Source organism: Bidens hawaiensis, unplaced genomic scaffold (genome assembly GCF_021521415.1).
Source record: "Bidens hawaiensis isolate Kalapana, Puna unplaced genomic scaffold, B.hawaiensis_p1.1 tig00035031_1, whole genome shotgun sequence".
Classification (NCBI taxonomy): domain Eukaryota; kingdom Viridiplantae; phylum Streptophyta; class Magnoliopsida; order Asterales; family Asteraceae; genus Bidens; species Bidens hawaiensis.
The window spans coordinates 99,875-118,245 of NW_027496079.1; the positions used below are offsets into that span (position 1 = coordinate 99,875).

The 18,371-nt window shown below is 40.9% G+C and overlaps 2 protein-coding genes and 1 pseudogene across 3 annotated transcripts; 2 read left to right on the top strand and 1 right to left on the bottom strand.

Annotated features, from left to right (window-relative positions):
* Positions 1-1,525: 1,525 nt before the first annotated feature.
* On the bottom strand, positions 1,526-4,535 carry LOC143586866 (F-box protein SKIP23 pseudogene; annotated as a pseudogene). The gene is made up of 2 exons (XR_013144775.1): positions 3,577-4,535; positions 1,526-1,773 (listed from the first exon to the last, which is right to left on the bottom strand). The product of XR_013144775.1 is annotated as an F-box protein SKIP23 pseudogene (transcript).
* Positions 4,536-10,463: 5,928 nt separating this feature from the next.
* Positions 10,464-11,387, top strand: LOC143586867 (uncharacterized). Its single transcript, XM_077068322.1, has one exon. The coding sequence runs from the start codon at positions 10,464-10,466 to the stop codon at positions 11,385-11,387; it is 924 nt and encodes a 307-aa protein (XP_076924437.1).
* A 2,345-nt stretch (positions 11,388-13,732) lies between these two features.
* LOC143586868 (uncharacterized) lies at positions 13,733-14,257 on the top strand. The gene has a single exon (XM_077068323.1). It carries the CDS (start codon positions 13,733-13,735, stop codon positions 14,255-14,257), a length of 525 nt encoding a protein of 174 aa, XP_076924438.1.
* The last annotated feature ends 4,114 nt before the right edge of the window (positions 14,258-18,371 follow it).

Sequence of the window (18,371 nt, forward strand, 5' to 3'; positions counted from 1 at the left end):
CACTTGTATTGCAAATCCAATGAACAAGTTTACATTGTACAATGGTTACATATTTAACTGATGATGTTCCAACTGATGAAACTCTGCAACTGATGTGTCACTGATTCATATTTTGCATCAGTGACAACAAACTCTGCAACTGATGAATGTTCCCACTGATGAGTATTCCTCATCAGTGGCAACCTTCAGTAGTTGTCATCAGTGGCAGCTTTCCCACTGATTCAACTGATGACTGTTCCCACTGATGAGTATTCCTCATCAGTGGCAGCTTTCCCACTGATGAGTATTCCTCATCAGTGGCAGTCTTCAGTAGTTGTGATCAGTGGCAACCTTCAGTAGTTGTCATCAGTGGCAACCTTCAGTAGTTATCATCAGTGGCAACCTTCAGTAGTTGTCAACTTGTCATCAGTGGCAACCTTCAGTAGTTGTCTTCAGTGGCAACCTTCAGTAGTTGTCTTCAGTGGCAACCTTCAGTAGTTGTCTTCAGTGGCAAACATCTTCAGTAGTTGTCTTTTCTTTATCAGTTAATTGTTTATTTTTATGTTAATTGTTTTTTTTATTTTTCATGTTATACAAATACGAATCGTAGTTTAGAATCCAAATCGCAAACGAAAAACGAAAAAAAAAAAAAATTTTTTTTACACTGTAACCGGTTGGAACCGGTTACGGTACAGGAACCGGGTTAGGAACCGGTAAGAACCGGTTAGATAGGTTAGGGGTCCGAGGGTGGGAGAACCGGTTCGGTTCCCTAACCGGTTCGAGCCTGGAACCGGTTTAAAAGGGGGTTTTGAATATAGGAACCGGTTAGGAACCGGTTCCGGTTCCTAGTCCCAAACCGTTTTGAACATGCCTACTCCAAGCTACAAAATCACAATGGCCAAAACCACAATGATACAGTTATGATAATCAAAACCGAGCAAGCCCCCGCGATTTGGAAGCGCTACGACTTGTGTTTGATGCCGGACTACAGACTCCGGATCGAGAACCCACGTAATCGGTGTTGTCTGACATCAAACAGAAGTCATAGTGCTGCTCCCTATTACACATGTCTCTGCAATTCCTTTTTTTTATATTCACAAACCATACAAGTCATAGTGCAAACCGGTTTGGAACGGACCCCAACCGGTTTCATCAGTTATGGGGTTCCAAAGCTTCTAACCGATTTTATATGAATCTGTTGACTGCTTTGACTTGAAGCCAGATCGGTTTAAAACCAGAACCGGTATAGGTTATAAAAAGCAGTTTGTGCACCTCTAGTCCCCGCTATGTTTTAACAAATATATGCATTCATTCACATCCAGGTCGGGTGGTGTCGTCAGGTTAGACATTACTCATGTCTTTTTTGTGCACCTCTACATAAGACCATCTTAGCAAACAAATTTCTAATGCAACGCCCATGAATTCAAACTAAAGAACAAATCAATCTTTATTCAATAAGAACAAACTGAAGTCTGGTTTGGGTCAACGCTTAGAATTACAACCCGTACCGACAACATTTGAAATTTTCTTGAACCAAAAGCCAACAGATGAAAGCAATGTAAAAATATAGCCATAATCAACCAGGGTGACAGATGAATTATTATTATTATTAAAAGAAAAAAAACAAAGGCAATCATGAAATTTACTTCGATACAACGAAATTTAAACGCGCAGGTTTAAGCAGCAACAAGTAGCAGAAGAGATCACGAGCCACACAGAGTATATGTACACTTTAAAGTCAGTGTGTGTATTCTTGTCCGAATCTGATTAGATGTTAAGATGATCCAATCCATCCTGCAAATTCATATGACCGACAAGTGGTTACACATGTTTACAAAAACTAAATTTGCAACCAAACTAAAACTGTTCTTAGTTTTCATAATTTTATAGAAGATCATGACATAGGAAACAGAACCCTATCAACGTTAGCTATAATATCTTTGCACAGTCTGTATAGTTTTATGAAATTAGATAACTACCGTTCATTTCATGCATCATATCCATCAAATTTCAATCTCATCTTGTTAAAATATTCTACCATAACTCATGAATGTAAGCATTATGCATAATGTGTGATTCACACAATGCGGTTATGGGATCGCATTGACTGCAGCAATGAGATGAGATTCCATAATGCGCATACGACGCGGTCAAATGTGATGTGGTTTGATTCGGGGCTTTTAAGCAGTTGACCATATTTTAACAAATTAGACCATTGGTTGCAATGGACTGAATTTTCAAATCTGATTGAAGAACAAATTTGACCATCGATTGAAAAGCCTGACAAAAGATGATAAAAGTATCATAAATTTCAGTGTTTAAAAGTTAATAATTTAAAATATTATCTGTATATAACTTTTTAATACATTTTAAATTTTATTACGAAAACACGTCGTTTACGTGATAGGCAATTGTGCACACATTGGCCATAAGCTTTTTGAAACAAAACTCATCGAAGCGATACACGCTTTTTAAAACCAAGCATGACAAAACTAAGGGCACACATGACCTATTTTTTTTTCTCTATGTACAACTGAACTAACACACATTATGTACAACCATAAAAAGCATGATGTACCTTATCTCTATGTACAACCATTAAAAGCACGACATACCTTTTTTATGTCTAGGCACAACCATACAAGCTATAGAAAGTAGAAACCACCATTCAAAAGGCATATTTCAGTGATATACCGATTGCTAGTTTTTCCCATTTGTTTCCACTCTCTATACTATGCAGTCGATATCAGTTATTGGTTCTCATGTGAAATATCGGTCAGAATACTGGTACCGATAATATCGGCGATATTGATAGATATTTGACCGATATATCACCAATATTCCCGATATCAGTGTTTTAAGTCTTAATTTTCAACTTTTAGTGTTTAATGTTAGTGTTTTGAGTCTTAATCAGTTCCTACTTGCTACAATCGTTAGTGTTTTGCAAGTTGCTAAAGGATAATATGTAAATAGTAGAAGAGTATAGTAGTATACTCAATTGTTAGTGATAAACTGCTATATATATAAATTCGGCATGATATTAATAAAAACCAATATCACACCGCGATAACCAGTAGCTCAAATATCGGTCCTCGACCGACATCCGATATTTTTCCGCATTAACTGCTTAGTCTCTATCTACATCCAAGCGTATAATAATAGTATGTTCAGAACTTTCATTGCATCAAAATATAAGTATGTTATATATACAATATTAAAAAAATGAAAGTCTTTTACATTTTGATGCAACCAATCCCTCGTTATAACTCTTATACACCGGTAATCTAGAATAACAAGACTTGGAGAAGCAGGTACCACAAGAAAACTGATTATCGACTTACGAAGATAAGTAAAACATTATCCAAACTTGCTTATCATATTGACTAAACCCAATCATTCAAATTCCAACAATAACCTTAAAATCACACACTTACTCAAACTAGGCATATTCATGTAAGATCAAAGGGAGTAAAGCTCAAACATAGGTCACAACATACACTACACAAGTTAATCAAATCTAAATAATAACAATGTTCTAACTCATTCATCAAAAGCATCATCACACAACATTAACATAATCAAAAAAGAAAAACTTACTTCCAAGTTTAAAGGATCCAAATGCAGCCAACGAGGTGGCGGCCAAAACAACTGCGAATACCCCGAATCATTCGCAACCGCCCCAATACTCCCACTCTCCAAATCAAACACACCGACACCTCTACTCTTAACCAGCCCATCATCCTCCCTATTCTGCCCCGTAAAAAACACGCAATTCCCCTTACACCCCGGAAACTCCAACGCCGAGGCCGAAAACCCGCAATTATCCCCCAAAAACAACATCCTATCACCCAAACTCTTCACCTCGACCCACCTCGACTCCTCTCCTTCCTTGTCCAACTTATAAACCTCGAGCTTCACCGTCCGCTCACTCATAAAACAATCGAAATCCTCATAAAACTCGTAATTCTCATCGTCATAATCCATCTCATTATCCGGCCCCACACTCAAGTACTTATCAACCATAAAAAGTCCCCATCACTCTCCACCAAAACTTCTTATCCCCACCAAACACCGACCCCGCGACAACCTTGACCGAGGCGTTCTCCACGTCCACCACCACCGTCCGCCCCGTGCTATCCACCGCGTAAAAGTCACCCCCGAAATAAACGACTTCGTCGTAGGGCGAGGGCAGATCATTAATGATACTCCACTTCCGCTCTCCATTCCGCAACACCGCCAGCTTCCCGGAGACGTGAATAGTCAACAACACAAAGCCATCAAGACCCACCTTTTCCATGTAAAGGGTAACGGAATCGCCTATAGAGTTGGCATTGGGGCGGTAACTAATATACTTTAAAGCATATTCCTGAAGGCTGAAATTCAATAAGTTTAAAGATCTTGGGAAATCGGGTAGAGGTGTAAGGAATTCGGATCCGGTTAAGGGGTTCATGAAATGGGTTGTCTCGTTCGACCTTGATGAGCCATGGTTGGGTTTGATTATTATTACCGGGTAAAGAGAGACGAAAGATGGTTCGTTTGGAGAGATAGAATCCCCAGGAGATTGGGGAGAATCGGGAGTTGAAGGGTTGGATGGTGGAAAAGATTGTAATTAGGAAGGAGGAGGATTACATTAATGGGTGATTTATTATTGTGGATTTCTGTCCAATTTTGGTTCTCTCTTTTTTATTTTTTAGTTTTTTTTAATGCTCCGACACGTAAACGAATAAACAAAATGAACATCAACACATGTTTCGTTCGTTCATTTATGTTCGTTAACGCTCGTATACGTTTGTTTTTGTCAATTTATAAGAAAGGTTGATCCGAAATCCATCATCACAATAAGATTCAAGGTCGAATGAGAAGGTGACATGTGGCTTCAAAACTTCAATGTTGAATCTCATCGTGACGATGGATTTTGGACCGGTCATTTTAGGAATTTAACAAAAGGAGGGGTCGTTTTCGAAATATTTCTTCTCACTTGGCTTTAGGAAATTTTCGTATAGTGTACCGTTGTGTCCGATTTTGGTTGTATGATTTTACATTTTATATACTACTTTTTTTATTTATTTAAAGTAATATGTGTACTAAGATCATTTAAGTATCAAAACCGAGTAATAAGTTATGCCACTCATGCTCAAAGCAAGAGGATGGTCTAATCCTTGTTAACCAAAGAAACCAATATGTTTGGAAACATTTCAATTTATGTGAAATGAAACTTGCTACAAACAAAGCTCGTTGCAAGTATTGTGGTGATTTTTTTGGAAAAGATGCAAGCACCACTTTAAAACACACCATATTGTTTTTAAATATTGCAAGGCATTAAAATACTAACTGGCTTGAGGTCAAACTTCAATGGGAAATGATGGAAGTAACTTCGATGTGTTTCGGGAGCAAATTGTGGATTTCCGATTTGGTGATTGAAGAAAGGTTGTCATTCAATTACTTTACAACACGTACGAAGAACAAGACTAGTTCTTCCTGTGGTAGATATGTCCATATGCATGAAGGATTACATGGACGCTTTGTAACGCATACAAGTATACAACATATATCTTCATCCGAAAGGCAAAATGGAATATGAACCTAAGAAATATAGGACAAGGTGGAAGGTAGACTGACATCACCAATGATTGACGGAAATCCGCATTCAGTGAGTACCTACGCAATAACAAGGGCTCTAGTAGCGAAGAGACGAATAAAAATATAAATCTAAAAAAAATAATATAAAGACATGTACTTCGTTTCATAGGTTCTCAATTTATGGTGTTATCTATGTTTTAAAGTATTAACTAAAAAGTAAATTTAGTTATTTTTGTTAAGTTCGTAACATTCGTTAAAAAGTTTATGAAAACCGGTCCTTCTCACAACCCAATCCAAACCGACCTGATTAAAACTAGACCCAAACTTGTTCGACTCCAAACCTGTTTCCAACTTGATTTGGTTTATTCTAAGCCAGTTTTAACTATGCTTTAATCAAACCTGGACTTGTTTGATTTAAATCTGATTCATGCATGTCTAAGTTGAACTGGTCGGACCATAAACCAAGTACCTGGTCGATTATTTTAATACTTTCTTATATTTGTTGTCTTCAAAATCTTGTTTTTTGATTCGTTTACATATGTTTTATGAATAAAAATCTAAAAACAAACATAAAGTAATTTCATTCTTTTGTTTTAAATTATATATGAGTTCTAATTTTACATTATTATCGGTATATTTGGCAAAAAGCTTTTAGTTACAAGCTTTTAAGAAAAAACTTCTAATTAATTAAAAGTCTTATTTTGTTGGAGTAGCTTGAAGCTTTTAGGTTAGGAAAAAAATCTTGAAGCTACAAGCTCCAACAAGTAGCGTTTTATATAAAGCTACAAGCTTTTAATATTTAAATTTTATAATTTTAATACTTGAACTTTCATCAACTTTTGTTAATTTATATTATAATTATACATTTAACACTTATTCAAAACCAACTACCCATGACTTTTTAAGAGATCATAACTTTTCACATGTTAATATCTTTTTAAAAAAACTTACATCATAAAAATATGCATTTTATTCTCTTTAATTTTAGTATGGTATTGTTATAATTCTTTAACTTTAAAAAATTAACATACTATGTGAATACTGGTTAGGATCGGCAACAAATCGAGTCAGGCAATCTCGGGTCATGTGTAAGACCAAATTAGGATTGGAACGAGTCGATGTAAAAATGGCTAATTTAGTTCGGTTCTTATTGGTACGGTTTTGAGTCGAAAGAGGCCAGGTCAAAATAGATTTTGGATTATAACAGTGCACCGCGCGGGAACCCAGCTAGTTTTATTAAAAGCTCCAGCTACTCTGCCAAACACCTAAATATTTCTAAAAAACTACAACTACCAGCTACAGCTAACAACTATCAGCTTTCAGCCAACAGCTAATAGCTTTCAGCTACAACTACAAGCTAGTTTTGCCAAACATACCATATGACATGATATCTGGTTTTAAGGCGATTTTTTCAATATTTAAAAACATTAAATAAATGCTCATGTTTAGTTTGGACGGGTCATTTTAGGATTTTGACAAAAGGATGGGTCATTTTCGAAATTTTCTTCTCACTTGGGTTATTTTTGGAATTTTCTATATAGTATACTATTGTGTCCAATTTTGGTTTTATGATTTTACATTTTATATTACAACTTTTTATTTATTTATTTAAAGTAGTAAGATGTGTATTAAGATTGATCAAGTAACAAAACCGAGTAATAAGTTTGCCGGTCAGTCTCAAAGCAAGAGGGTGGTTCTAATCCTCGTTAAAAAAGAAACCAATATGTTTGGAAACATTTCGATTTATGTGAAATGAAACTTGCTCCAAACAAAGCGCGTTGCAAGTATTGTGGTGATTTTTTTGGAAAAAATGCAAACACCACTTTAAAAACACCATATTGTGTTTAAATATTGCAAGGCATTAAAAAACTAACTAGCTTGAGGTAAAACTTCAATGGGAAATGATAGAAGTAACTTCATGTCGTTCGGGAGCAAATAGTGGATTTGGTGATTGAAGAAAGGTTGTCATTCAATTACTTTACAATGTGTACGAAGAAAAAGACTAGTTCTTCCTGTGGTAGATATGTCCAATTGCATGAAGGATTACATGGACGCTTTGTAACGCATACAAGTATACAACATATATCTTCACCCGAAAGGCAAAATGGAATATGAAGCTAAGTAATTAGGACGAGGTGGAAGGTAGATTGACGAAAAAGCCGCAATCGATGAGTATCTACGCAATAGTTAGGGTTCTGGTAGCGAAGATTAATCGTATGGCGACGAGCCGACGAATAAAAATATAAATCTCAAAAAAATAATATAAATACTTGTTTTTCGTTTCATAGGTTTTTAATTTATGGTGTTATCTATGTTTTAAAGTATTAACTAAAAAGTAAATTTTAGTCATTTTTGTTAAGTTTGCAACATTCGTTAAAAAGCTTATGAAAACCGGTCTTTCTCACAACCGAATCCAAACTGACCTGCTTACAAACTAGACCAAAGCCGACCCAAACTTGTTTGACTCCAAACTTGTTTACAACTTGATTTGCTGTATTTTAAGCCAATTTTAACCATGCTTTGATCAAACCAGAACTATCTTGGCTTTAAACATGATTCACACATGTCTAAGTATATTGATCGGACCATAAACCGAGTACATGGTCGAGGATTTTAATACTTTCTTATATTTCTTGCCTTCAAAAATTTCATTCTTTGTTTTAATTATATACGAGTTCTAAATTTTACATTATTACGACATTATTCGGTTTTAAAACGTATCAATATTCAAAAATATTAAATAAATGTTCAAGGTTAGTTTCTTTAATTTAAGACATTATCCAGCTCTTTTTACTTAAAACATACAAGACAAATGATTTGTTAGGCACCGTCGTCTCTTTTATATTATTGGTCTTAACACAATCTTTGTAATTTTACAGATTTTTTTTTTGATAAAAATAATCATATTAGTAAGTTAAGTTTATTTAATATATTAAAAATTAATATATAATTCCTTCAAACACGACATAATTACTGTTGTTTTATTTTTATATATAATCAAGTAAAAATAACTTTATGTTTTTTTCATAAAAGTGATCTATACAATAGAACTTTAACTAACTCACACATTTAACATTATTTATAGTTTAATTAACAATAAAGCATCACCATTTTCTTGTTCATACATTTGGGTTTTATAGAGGTAGGGTACCAAAACGACCCAAATACCCTTAAGGACTACCCGCGGGTCAATCAGAAGTCCCTCATAAGTCACCCGCGGGACATATAAACCATCCGCATAATCATCTGAGGAAGAAACACCCTCATAGCGCATGCGGAAACACCACAGTACCCTCAAAGGTCATCCGCGGGAAGAGCTATCCTTCCGCGTAAATAACCACGAGGTAAATGCTTCGGGACAGCTTTCAACACATGATTGCCTTCTAGAAGATTTACCAAGATGCTTTCTTGGGCAATACGTGAGCCCCGGCCAGTCAATTGATGACAAGTGGCAAGGACGTTATAACCGTGCACATGGCCAATATTCCCCCATTAGTCAATGGGAAAAAGACACGTGTCCAGGTTGTTATGCATGCACATGCAACGTATAGGATGAACCTATCACATAAGGACACGTGTCCAGACGGTTATGCAGGCATCTTCTTAAAGGACAGCTGGCCCCAATCACCTTCCCACACCCTTCGGCTATAAATACTCTCTCAACCATTATGAGGTATTCATTCCCTCCCACTGTACTCTCTCAATTTACTTAAGTGCTTATCTTCTACAGAACAATACTTATTCTCACGCCGGAGGGTGGTTACGGGAAGACCCCCCTCTTCCCTTAACGAGCTCACGGTGTCTGTTTTGCAGGTGTTCGTCACTGGACTTTAGGCAATTAGGTTCATATCGTTTGGCAGTTAACCATATCCTACCCTGTTGACTCATCGGATCCAGGACCCAAACCCGGGGAGAGGACTCGTGTTTTTTCATTGGCGCCATCCGTGTTTTTGTTAGAACAGCAAATTTTGTTTTCGAAGTCAAGATATGAATCAAATTTCTAAAGGGTTGACGGGGACCTCAGAACAAATCCCACGTGTTACTAACCTAGAAACACGTGAGAGAGCAACGTCATTGTTCGCTCAGAATCTTACTCCCGATGAGCAAGATGATGCTGTGACACCTGGAGGTTTTACTTTGGGTGGTTCATCAACTCGAAAGCATCGTACCCCACTGGCAGACGCTGCTCCAGTGGGTACAAGAAATGTAGTAACACCAGCTGGTACCCCGCCCAACAATCTGGGAGGGGTTACAGCTCAGAGAGGTTCCAATTTGGGAGATCTTGAGCGAACTATGAGAGAAAGTCGCCGGACTCACCCAGAATTAGACCTTGAAGAAAATTCAGGTGACTCAGCCCTGAGGAAAACTCATACAACAAGCCACAGATTTGAGGAACTCTTGTCTCCGGATGAGTGGTTCCGTATTCAATAAGAGAGTCTGGCCGCTGAATATGGACGAAGGGTACGGAATGAGCGACTTCACGCCCGTACCTAAGTTATGATGACCCTCCAAGGAGATCTATTTCTCCTCCAATAAGAGGAAGTCATATTCAGTACAGTCATCCAGAAGAGCAATACTAGAAGGAAATCCCGAGGTTACGTCCTCGTCCCCGCATAAATATGTGAGTACCGTCTTACGACGAAGAACTAGACGGACACGGCTCAACATATCATCCAGGAGGTAGTTATTACAGCGGAGACAGCCGTTTTCTTTCATTTGGAGAGGCTAGTTACCCGCGATCGGCTATTCGCCACGCAGAGTATTACAGCAAAGCGGAACACGACTTCTCCAAACCATACCGCCCGGAGTCATTCGCAGAAAAATCCAAGTTCATTCCGGCCATCGCGACAGCTCCGTTCCCGATAAACGCGAAAATACCAACATCCGTTGGGACATATAACGGGATGACGGACCCCAATGATCACTTGCTAAGGTTCGAAGCGGTTGGAGGAGTTAGTGGTTGGACTCTTCCGTACTGGTGCCATATGTTCGCATTGACATTTACTGGAGCTGTGCGAGAATGGTTTGAAAAATTGCCTTGCGGACACATTAAGAGTTGGAAAGACTTCGTAGCAAAGTTTTCCCAAAACTTTAGTCAACAAAAGAAACACACTCGTGACCCGTCTGAAATACTTGATGTAGTAAGGCGAAATAACAAATCCATTGAGGATTTCATTACTCGTTTCAATAATGAGAGCCTTAATATTGGCGGAGTTAGTGAAGACATGCTGAGAGGAGCATTCCGAAAGAATGTAAATAGTGACGCCCTGATTCGTACTCTAACCAAAAGAGATGGTATGCCCAAATCTTGGGACGAAATCATGACGGCAGCCAAGCTATTCGCAAGAACTGAGAAAACCTTGGGATCCGGTACTCAAAAACAAGTGCCAAGAGTCGAATTCCAAACCCCAAGACCAAATAGACAGGCCAAGGGGCCAATTTGGTCTAGACTGCAACCAAGTACAGAAGCACCAAAGCAGTTTGATGCGAGATCATTGATTAGCAATAAGAAAAAACACAACTTTCCCGCACGTTCTTCCAATAACAGCTGGACTCAGCTGTCAAAATCTCCATCAGAAATCCTCACGACCGAGAACCTAACCTTCCGCAAACCTCAACCAATACTGAGGAAGTCATTTCTCGACAAAAACAAACACTGCTCATATCATGAAGACATTGGACACAACACAAATGAATGTGTAGCCTTAACAAACGAAATCGAGGCAGCAGTGAGAAATGGAAAATTGGAACACTTGGTCAAAGGCGCAAAGGCAGGGGTGGCAAACCTCCCGCAAAGGATAACCAGGGCCCGTCAAAAAGGCAAATAAAGGATCTGAACGTTCATATGATTCACGGAGGTCAGCAGACCAGCGGGAAGAGAAAAGAATTTGAGGACGAAGAGTGGAAAAATGATCCAATCATTTTTCCTCGTATCAAAGGAGGACCATGTAACAAGAACCCTTTGATAATTACTGCCTTGTTCGGACACTACCGGTCGCAATATGTGTTCTTCGACACCGGTAGTACATCCGACATTATGTATGAACAGTGCTTTGAACAGCTTGAAGAAGAGGATAAAGAACGATTACGACCTATTCACGCACCCGTCTCTGGGTTTGGTGGGGAAATAATGCACACGCGGGGTGTCATTACTTTCCCGGTTACACTTAGTGATGGAATTCACTCACGAACCGAAGCAAGGTCCAAGCATGATATTATCCTCGGACGGGAGGCAATTGGTGACTTCAATGCACATCCGTCCACAGCTCACGGAGCAGTAGGGGTCCCAACCCGCACTGGCGTAGCAATAATCCATGTTAACCGACATTGATACACAGCTGAAAGTTCAAGACCGAGCAAAGTTTCCAAACAAAGCTAGAGGAATGAACCGGAGAAGTGGAACCTCAACAAGAAATTTCCCGACCAAACCGTAGTAATTGGTCCGGCTATCTCCGAAATCGTCCAAACTTTTCTGAAACAATTATTGACAAAGAATATCGACATTTTCGCTTGGCAACCCGCGGACATGACTGGTGTCCCGCGGAAGATTTCAGAACACAAACTGAAGGTGAATCCGTTAATTACCCCAATTGTGCAAAAGAAGCGAAAAATGGGCCCCGAACAGACAAAAGCCATGAACGAGCAAGTACAAGACCTTCTTCACGCCGGAATCATCCGAGAAATCAAGTACCAAACATGGGTGGCGAACCCGGTGATAGTCCCAAAAAGTAATGGAACGTGGAGGATGTGTATAGATTACAAAGATCTAAACAAGGCATGTCCGAAAGATTGTTACCCACTTCCGGAAATTGACTTAAAGGTAGATGCGGTGGCCCCATTCAAATTCAAGTGCTTCCTTGATGCCTACAAAGGGTATCACCAGATTCATATGGCGACTGGTGACGAAGACAAGACAGCGTTCTGCACCGACCAAGGCACATTATGCTACAGAATGATGCCTTTCGGATTAAAAAACGCGGGGGCCACGTATCAAAGGCTGATGGATCAAGCCTTCAAAGGTCAGATAAGTCGAAATCTTGAAGTTTACATGGACGATTTAGTAATCAAAAGCATCGAAGAAGATCAAATGCTGAGGGACATAGAGGAAACTTTCGAAACACTGAGAAGTATCAACATGAAACTCAATCCAGCAAAATGTTCCTTCGGAATGGAGGAAAGGAAGTTCCTTGGGGTAATCGTTACAGGCACGGGTTTCAAAGCTAATCCAGGCAAGATACAAGCAGTAGCCCGCATGCCATCCCCCGCATCCCTCAAAGAGGTCCAAACACTTAACGGGAGATTAGTAGCATTAAATAGGTTTCTGGCAAACCACGGTGCTAAATCTTATCCGTTCATTTCAACTCTGAGAAATTGCCTTAAAAAGGCACAGTTCAGATGGACCCCGGAAGCCGAGAAAGCGTTCCAAGAAGTCAAGAAGTGTTTAATAGAATTACCCACGTTAACTGCTCCACACGCGGGTGAACCATTAACACTATACTTGTCGGCATCTGACATTGCTGTGGGGGCTGTTCTATTAACAGATAGGAAAAAGGTCCAAACTCCAATCTATTACGTTAGTAGAACATTATCGGACCCGGAAACAAGATATTCAATGTTGGAAAAGCTGGTATTGGCGCTGATCTATGCAGCCAGACGACTCCGCAGATATTTCCAGGGTCACCCTATAAATGTGTTAACCGGGTACAAACTCAAGAACGTGTTGAGTAAGCCTGAATTGTTCGGTCGGCTGGCAAAGTGGGCCATTGAATTAGGTGAATATTCAGTCGAGTATAAACCAAGACCGGCAATCAAGGGGCAAGTGCTGGCGGACTTCGTCACAGAAGTTCCGCAACACAAAGAAAAAGAATGTATGATCGGACAACAACCCCAAGCACCTCCGGAACAAGGACAAGTCTGGTCATTGTTTACGGACGGAGCTTCAAGCAGTGAAGGATCAGGCGCAGGCTTAAGGCTGGTCAACCCCGAGGGGCATGAATTTACATACGCCATCAAGTTGGACTTCAAAATCACCAACAATGAGGCGGAGTACGAAGCCTTCTTGGCAGGCCTGCGGATAGCGAAACAGCTCGGGGCAAAACATTTGGAAACGCGGGTGGATTCCATGCTAATTGCGGGATAAATAAATGGAACATATGAAGCCAAGAACGACGTTATGGCCTCCTATTTGTCCCAAGCAAAGGTCTTGATCCGCCAATTCAACTCTTTCAATGTTGTTCACATTAAGAGGAGCGAAAACAAATCGGTGGACACCCTTAGCAAACTAGCTTCAACGAATTTCGAGCATTTCGCTAAAGATATTCGGGTAGAAGTCTTGGATCATCCATCCGTTCACCAAAATCAAGTCTTGGTAATCCAGACCGGTGTCGAGTCCTGGATGACACCCATCAAAGCTTACTTATCTTCCGGAGCACTCCCAGCAGGAAAAGCTGAGGCTCGGAAGATCAAGCACAAAGCTTTAAACTACCAGATGACTGATGGCATTTTGTACCGGAGATCATTCCTCGGTCCGCTGTTACGATGTGTAGACGCAGAGGATGCAAATTACCTAATTCAAGAAATTCACGAGGGTATCTGCGGACTACACGCGGGGCCAAGAATGACAGTTGCGAAAATTATGAACGCGGGATACTATTGGCCCGACATGCATTTGTTCGCTGTACAAGAAATCAGAAAGTGAGATTCTTGCCAACGCCATGCCCCCAATACCTTGCATCCTAAAAACGAACTGATCCCGGTCACTTCTGCCTGGCCATTCCAAAAATGGGCTATTGATATTATGGGACCTTTCCCAGAAGCCCCGGGACGAGTCAAGTTCCTGATAGTGGCCATTGATTACTTCACCAAGTGGGTAGAAGCCAAACCAGTTGCCTCAATAACGGCATCAAATGTTAAAAAATTCTTGTGGGAATTCATCATTTTCCGGTTTGGCCTCCCGCAACAGTTGGTAAGTGACAATGGGACCCAATTTGCTGATAGCGGACTACAAGAATGGTTAAGAGAACTTCAGGTAACCCAAGTCTTCACATCTGTAGCTCACCCGCAAGCAAATGGTCAAGTCGAAAGGACTAACCGAACTATCAAGGAAGGAATTAAGGAGAGGTTGGGTACTAAATGGACTGATTGGGTTGACGAGTTACCCCATGTACTTTGGGCCTTCTGCACCCAGAAAAACTCTAGTAATTCAGAAACGCCGTTTAGCCTAACCTATGGCACTGAAGCCATGATTCCGGCAGAAATCGGGATCCCATCCGCGAGGGTCCTGTTAATCAACGATAACGACCGTGAACTCCGGCTGAATCTCGATTTGCTCGAGGAAAGACGAGAATTAGCATCGATTCGCGAGCACAATTACAAAAGACAGCTTAAAAAATACTACAACTCGCGGGTCCAAATATGCAAATTCGATGCGGGAGATTTTTGTCTTCCGCAACAACGAGGCATCCGGATAGGAGCCTCCGGGCAAGTTAGCCCCAACTTGGGAAGAACCTTATAAAATCAAGCAAGTGCTATCCAAAGGTGCCTACAAGTTGGAGAAATTAGATGGAACCGAAATTCCTCGGATGTGGAATGCAACACAATTAAGGAAATGCTACATGTAGTGCTCCTAGTTGTCTTTTATTTTCGGCCTGCGCGCCCACATAGTTCAGTAATTGTATAATTTCCTTTGACAACTTATGCCTAGTAAGAAACTTATGATAATTATGCACTATTTTGATAAGTTGTAATCATTTATTGACGCAAACGAAGTCCCGGATAGACACTTATATTGTGGTGCATAAAACAAAGTGCACCGGAAGAAAACAAGACTTCTTATCGGATAGTCAAATGAGATTACAAGCAGAAAGAGGATTTACAATAAGAACCTATACAGCTATGGGGTAGCATCTTCTTCCGTGGTGGTATCAGCTTCCACTTCTCCCTCATCAAGGTTCAACAAATTCTTTAATTGATCTATAGCATCTTCTTTGTCCGCAAGCTCCGATATATGGTCGGATAGGGAAAATTTCAGAGTATCAAACTCCGTGGTTTTCTCGATAAGGATAGAGGTAGTATCCTTGGCGGCTAACACATGCTCCTCCGGAATCCGGCCCGTAGAGCCAAATTCATATCCTTCTTCAAAGCCCATTTGTCGGCCTGCTTGCTCGGAAGCACGGAGGAGTATCGTAACGCAATTCCCGAGATCATCACTGTTCCGAATGTCAGCAATAACCTGTTAAGCACAACAAACAGATGTAAGCTCATACACATCTGAACTGATTAAGTCAAACAGACTTCGTACCTTGGGAATAGCTGTGGACAGAAGCCACTTCTTATCCACATGAGCCCGGATAAGATCCATTTTGTGCTTAGCACACTCCAGCGCTTGGTCTCGAATCTTAGCATTAAGGTCAGATAAGCGGTTGTCCTTAGCTACTGAATCGGCTTGAAGGGTCCTAATCAGCTCAGCTTGGTCATCCAGCTGTTTCTGAAGAGCGACCTTAGCTTTCTCAGCAGCAAGTTGTTCGGCCTTCGCCACTTCCATAGCTCGATGACTGTCTCGAGCATCATTTAATGCTTTGAGAGCCTCCTTCTTGGCATCAAGCAAGTTCCGCTAGGTTTCCTCCAACTCATCATTCATAGCTAACCAATCCCGGTGAAGTTCCTGGTTGGTAGACACAACGTTCGCCACGTGATAAGAGTTGGAGTCGAACAGATCTTTGCGGACGCGGCGACGTTGTCGTTCCTTCTCTGCAGGGGGAAGACTCTCGTCGAGATATTCCTGGCAAACGTCCGCATCATTCAGCACCGAGACGTCCATCGGGGATGATGCGGAGCAGTGTCTTCACCTACTTGAGAAGAGGAAGTTTGCCCTCTATGTCTAAACACATTAACCCCACCCTGTTTTTGGAAATCATGCTCATCATGGGGTGCATATGCGTGGAATTGATCAACCCCACAAACCTCTTTCTCCCTAATCGGAGAAGAATCTGACAAATTGATCGGTGAGGTCGGTGGAGTTAGGGGTTTGGTAGCAACAGAATCCTCCAAGTTACCCTTAGAAACATCCCGGGCAGCAAGTTCTCGAAGGCAGGCACCTAGGTCCAGAACCTCGATTTTCTTTTCCTTCTTCTTTTTCTTCTTTTAGGAGGCGCCGTGTCGGCAGGCTGCGCTTTTCGCTTACCAGCATCCTTAGAGCCCTCCGCCTTCGTTACCTGAGGTTCGCCCTCTACGGTCTGAGGGCCACCTCCCTCACCAGTTGCTGGGTCGGTGGTGGCCTTCAAATCTTGCTTGCGGGTCAAACCTGCAAAAGAGGGAGAATGATTAGTAGCACTAAGTGGTAACCCTCATTCACAGAGTGACGACTCTTCGCTATATGACAAAAATACGATCACTTCGCTTGAAGTAACGGCGGTTACAGGGCGAGTTTGGGAAATACCTTCGCACTTCTTGACAAATTCCTCACCTTGTGCATACATTGCCTCAGAGACAATGGGCTCCGGGGTGAGGGTGGTGGAAAATAGGAAATTGTCACGCGTGCGCTCTAAAAATGGCACGTCATATCGGGCAATGGGGCGGCGCACCATCATGCCCCCCACCTTGTCCAACAAAGTGGACAAAACTATACCTTCACCTGCAACCAGTGTAAAAGTTTAAATAACAGAACGAAAAAGCCCCGATAAGCACAAGTATCAACTTACCTGCGACATTGTTCTCATAGTAGGGTTCCAAAGCAGGAAACGGCCACAACTGACTCATCCTCGCATAAACCATCGCCCCTTCATGAATAGGGCGCATGGGTGTCGGCTTCTTGGTCTAAGTGTCAAACCATCTATGACCCTCATATTCAATAGCCGGAATCTTAGGGGCCGCATCTTCCGTCTTCCGTCGGGTCATGGCAAAGGGAATGGTGTCCTCGCGAATCCAAAAGAATTTGGATTTCCACCCATGAAGGCTCCGGAACCACTCAAAGCCAACGGAACCTTTACCGGTGGTAGCGAAACTATACCACCCTTCACGGTATGTCATCTTGTAGAAAACGGAGAACATATTAACGGATGGGTCATAGTTGTGAGATTGATAACAGAACTCGAAATGACGAATCCTCAACATCCCAAACGGGTGAATCTAGGACAGATGGAGCCCATAGGCCCTCATTATAGATCGAACGAACTTCGTCACAGGCAAGCGAAAGTTACCTGTGGTAAAATGGTCCACGTAGACGGCCATTTTCTTCGCCGGGGGCTCCATTGCAATAGCCCCTCGTGACGGACGTTCGGCTTCCCATTTCGGAGGGAAGCCGTACACGTTTTTTACGTCCTCGAAGTCTTTCTCTTTGATATCACACCGGAATTTAGTAATAGAGGGAGGATATTTCTTCTGGGCAGCCATTTTTATGGAAAATATGTAAAACAGATATCAGAAAGAAGAAGTTCTTTGATATGAGTAAGAGAGAAAATATGTAAGTGATAAGAATAGATCGAAGACTTCAAGGCCTATTTATAACCATCGCAATTAATGCGACTGTCATACTAACAGAAGAAAGAGAAATTCCGGGCCACAGGATGATTGACACGTCAGGCGGGAGATTCGAAAACAAGTGCTTACAGGCTGTCAAAACAGGCGTTTTTTCACGTCCTGTCAGCCACCGGCTAAAAACCTCTCTCCGCCACGTCATCAGTATTATCTACCCAACTTGCACAAATTCAAAATTCAAAGAAAAATATTCCACAAGAGATAATGCGTGCATGAAATTCTTTTCATTAATATCAAAAAACAGTGATTACAAAAACATGAAAAGAAATTACAAGTGT